General features: G+C 54.4%; 1 protein-coding gene across 1 annotated transcript; it reads right to left on the bottom strand.

Moving 5' to 3' along the window:
• Positions 1 to 1,426: 1,426 nt before the first annotated feature.
• RASL11A (RAS like family 11 member A) lies at positions 1,427 to 3,852 on the bottom strand. The gene is made up of 4 exons (XM_003482868.5): positions 3,678 to 3,852; positions 3,245 to 3,301; positions 3,066 to 3,145; positions 1,427 to 2,135 (listed from the first exon to the last, which is right to left on the bottom strand). Exons 1-4 carry the CDS (start codon positions 3,799 to 3,801, stop codon positions 1,668 to 1,670), a joined length of 729 nt encoding a protein of 242 aa, XP_003482916.2. The 5' UTR covers positions 3,802 to 3,852; the 3' UTR covers positions 1,427 to 1,667.
• Between the last annotated feature and the right edge of the window lie 519 nt (positions 3,853 to 4,371).

Here is a 4,371-nt window from a genome sequence, read left to right as displayed (position 1 = left end):
CAGCCACAGCCACACGGGATCCAAGCCACATCTGCAACCTACATCACAGCTCATGGCAATGCCAGATCCTTAACCCACTAGGCGAGGCCAGGAATTGAACTTGCAACTTCATAGTTCCTAAGCGGATTGTTTCCGCCGTGCCACCACAGGAACTCCTGCTGCGTTTTCTCAATGAAGGATCATGGTGGGTTTGGGTGAGGCGGTTCTGGGTGAACAAAGGGTCAGAGGCCACCTCTCTTGCCTCCCAGTCCAGCCAAGAGCTGTAAAAGGCCTGGACTAAGGCTGAGTGATGCTTTAGGGAGAAATTGCAGAGAGACAGGCATCCCACTGCTGAGGCTCAGGGAGACAGGGAGGGTGCACTTGCTGACAAGGGAAATTCTGGGAAAGAGGAGTTCCCATTGTGGTGCAGTGGAAAAGAATCCGACTAGGAACAGTGAGGTGGCTGGTTCGATCCCTGGCTTCACTCAGTGGGTTAAGGATCCGGTGTTGCCGAGAGCTGTGGTATAGGTCACAGATGTGGCTTGGATCTGGTTTGCTGTGGTTGTGGTGTAGGCCCACAGCTGTAGCTGACTTGACCCCCTAGCCTGGGAAACTCCATATGCAGCGGATGCGGCCCTGAAAAGCAAAGCAAAAAAGAAAAAGGAAAAAAAAAAAAAAGAAAAGAAATGCCAGAAAAGAGATTTGTTTGTTTGCTTTCTTTTCTGGCTGCTTCAAGGCATATGGAGTTCCCCGGGAGCGGGGGGGGGGGGAATCAGACAGAAACCACAGTTGTGACTTAAACCGCAGCTGCAGCAATGCTGGATCCTTAACCCACTGTGCCTGGCCTGGGATCAAAACTGCATCCCAGTGCTGCAGAGACATCGCTGATCCCGCAGGCCACAGTGGGAACTCCCGTTTTGTTTTGTTTTGTTTTTTGTCTTTTCCAGGGCTGCACCCACTGAGCCACAATGGGAACTCCTGTTCGTTTTTGGTTTTGGCCATGCCTGTGGCATGCAGTGGTCCCCGGGCCAGGGATGGAACCCTGGCCACAGCAGGGGCACCAAATCCTTTCATCACTAGGCCATCAGGGAACTCCGAGCTTGTTTTTTTAATATGGGTAGAGAGGATAAATTTCCATTTGCACCCATAAATAATGTTATTCATGTTATAATTTTTTGGCATCTGCGCACAATAAACCCCTTCCCTTGAAAATCACAGGGTGTCGACTTCATGCCTGGCAAAGTGCCCTCATTAAAGACATCCTGCAGTTATTCAAATTCCTTTCCTCCCCCACAGGCTCTCATCTCTCCCACAGCAGATTGCCTCTCCCCCCCAGCCCTCCCTGCCAAAGCCACCAATCACAGTTCAGACCAAGGGCAAGCTGGGAGCAGTTCTGGGCTCTAGTGCAAGTATGATTTCTATAAAAAGACATTTAAAAACAAGGAGCAATGTTGCCATTTGCCTTTAATGGAAAAGTGGCTAGCAGTTACAGTAAAAAAAAAAAAATGTTATTAAAAAAACTATCCAACTTCTAGGCGATCACTGAATTTTCAGAAATACACATACACTTGAAAACCAACAGTCTGTATAAAAATAAACTCTGAATGGGTGGTTAAAAAGGGCGACCCCCAGTCTTTGTAGCTGCATGAATGAGTCACCAAGAGGAGCCTTGTTCCTGGGATGTGAGTCTACCCCAGGGCAGAGGGGGCTTTGGCCTTGGAGGACAGAACCTGCTTGAAGCGCCTCTTCAGGTCCTGCATGTTGGGGGAGCGCGGCCGAGGGATGATGGAGGCTCTTCTCCTCTCCCCGGCGAGGCTGTGCAGCTTGCTCACTTCCTTGCAGAGATGCTGAAACACATCACAGACGTCTTCGTAGTTTTCACTGGTGGAAATTTCCAGGAAGAGGCTGCCCAGCTCGTTGGCCAGTTGGACACCATCACACGTCTGCACCTGCCGGGCGTGCAGAAGGTCCCCCTTGTTGCCCACGATGACGATGGGGGCCTTCGAGTCGGGATGGACCTTCCGGATGTACTGGTACAGGGGGCGGATGGACAGGTAGCTGTCATAGTCTGTGATGGAATAGACCAGCAGGAAGCCCTCTGCCCACTGCACGCACTTGGACAGCGAGTCCACTGCCTGGGTGAGGCCGTCTTGGACCTGAAAAGAGCACAGAGAGCTGGGATCAAGGAAGCCCTCGGTGGGAGAGACTAGAGAGAACATCAAAGCCGCTCTTGAAAGAATATTTGAAAAAGACATCACTAAATATAGTTGTCAGGTTCTCTCCAGCTTCTGCAGAAGGACGGACGCTTCGGAGATGGAAGGGCCAGTTCTCAGGCAAGCTCCCTGCCTGGATGGTTTTATTAGCTGTTACAATGCATTTCTTTTAACCCCTTTGCTTGGCAGGTAGTCTGTGATTAACCAAGGGGCTGATTGACTGAAGAATGACTTCAATGAGAACTTTCAACTCAGGATGGTGCAATTTTTAGGGAACCAATTCAGAATAAACAAAACTTTGAAAATAAGCCAAGATAAATATCTCTTCCCAAGCCCATAAAAATATTTTTAGCATGTCCTTCTTGAGAATGTTACAGAAACAAATTCCTCTTTTCTGTCCTTCCGCAAGCCCTAGAAGGGAGAGCAATTAGTAACTTGTTAATCAAGTTACATTCCTGACTGCTCACCAAGAGGTTATCCAATAGCAACTACTGCGGAGGAACAGCTAGAAACAGGAGCACTTGGGCTGCCCTTGCTAGGAGAGAAAACCCTCTCCCCAGGCCCGTCCCCATAGCTGTGTTCAGGGTTTGAGCTCTGACAGGTGGTGAGACCGGTGTAACCAGCGATGCCCCCGGCCAGGGCTGCAAAGAGAAATTAAGCATCACTTTCCGAGGTGGCGGACAAGTGGAGGCGGCCTCTAACCACCCACTCTCCCTCCCCGCCCCGCATTTCGGAGGGTTTCTAACACCGCAAGGACTGGCCCCACCTGGGGACAGCCGCCTCCTGCACCTACACGCACAACAGGCGTGTTTAGACACCTGGCTCAGGGGTTCAGGGGCAGCGGGAGAGGCATCTGCTCCGGGCTGTCCCTACCTGGATGCCCCCGGGAGTGTCCTGGATCTGCAAGGAGAGCTGGTCTCCCTCCACGCACACAAGCCGAGAGTACAACTTGCCTGGAGAAAGAGGGAGAGTTTGGTTTGTCAATTCTCACACGCTCATCGGGAAAAAGAAAATCAGAGCCAGCAGCCTCAATAGCACGAAATGAATCTAACCTGTATTCGGTTCGTAATCGCCAATGAATCTCTTGGTCAGGAAGCGCACGATCATTGCTGGAAAGATAGGAAAATCACCTCAAGGACTCGGACCAGAAGGTCGAACCCGGACGGTCTCGGGGAGATGAGGGCGTGCCAGGCCGCGGCTACTGCCCGCAGCCTCAGGCTCTGCAAAGCCACGGATGGGGCCATGGCTTCCCGCGGGTTTTGAGGTGGGTGCGCCATCTGCCGCACCAGCCCCCATTCTTCAACAGGTGCCCACCTGGCGAACGCCCCTAAGGGGAAGCTGCGGGGAAGCAGCGGGAGACCGGGAGGGTGGACGAAGGGAGGCCGGCACGGTCTCAGACACGTCCGGGTCCTCCCTGCGCCCTGACCTCCCCTCTGCCGGGAGCCCGGCTCTCCCCCAGTCCTGACTTGTCCCCGGGGCACTCACCGCTCTTGCCCACGCGGCCGGCGCCCAGCACGGCCAGTTTGATGTCCTTGGGCAGGAGGTAGTCCGAGGAGGACTCGGGGATGGGCGCGAGCAGAAAGTGCCCGGACATGGTGGGCGGCCGCATGGAGCGCACGGTCCGAGGCAGGGACACCTTTGTGCGGGGACCGCGGCGGCCCGGGCCGCTGTCCAGGCCGGCTCTTTTAAAGGGCTGGGCGCGCGGGGCGGGGCGGGGGACGTGGGAGCTGCCTCTGGCTCCTCCCCTTCCCGCAGCGGCGCGGAGGGGGCGGAGCCGCAGAGCTTAGGTACCGTCACCGCGGCGTGCGTATCGCCCAGCCGTTTGACGCGCTCTGCGGGCACCTGCGCGGCTCCAGCCCCCGGGCCCTAGAGATCCAGCCTCCACTGTGCCGCAGAGCCCTGGCGGCCCCCTCTGTCCCACAGAGGCGAGCCTGGATCACTAGACCAGTGGGAGAAACTGAGATCAGAATTATGAGCTGGGGGACGAAGCAAAGAGGAAAAAGGGCAGACAGCCGCCTTTTTTGCAATGATAGGAAGGATAAATTCCTGCCAAGTGTTAACCTTTTTATTTTGGAAAGCTGCTGCGGGGTGACATTATTAGCTAAAAGAGAGGAGTGGGAAAGAGCCCTGACTCCAGATTTGCGAAGACCCCCCCCTCCTTGGGGGCAGTAATTGCTTA

This window comes from Sus scrofa, chromosome 11 (genome assembly GCF_054392235.1).
Source record: "Sus scrofa isolate SSC_HxYL_T2T_F1_AM1 chromosome 11, Sscrofa_HxYL_maternal_Yorkshire_Landrace_v2.0, whole genome shotgun sequence".
Classification (NCBI taxonomy): Eukaryota; Metazoa; Chordata; class Mammalia; order Artiodactyla; family Suidae; genus Sus; species Sus scrofa.
Note: the sequence above shows the minus strand (reverse complement) of the source record. Positions and strands in the feature narration are given on the sequence as shown.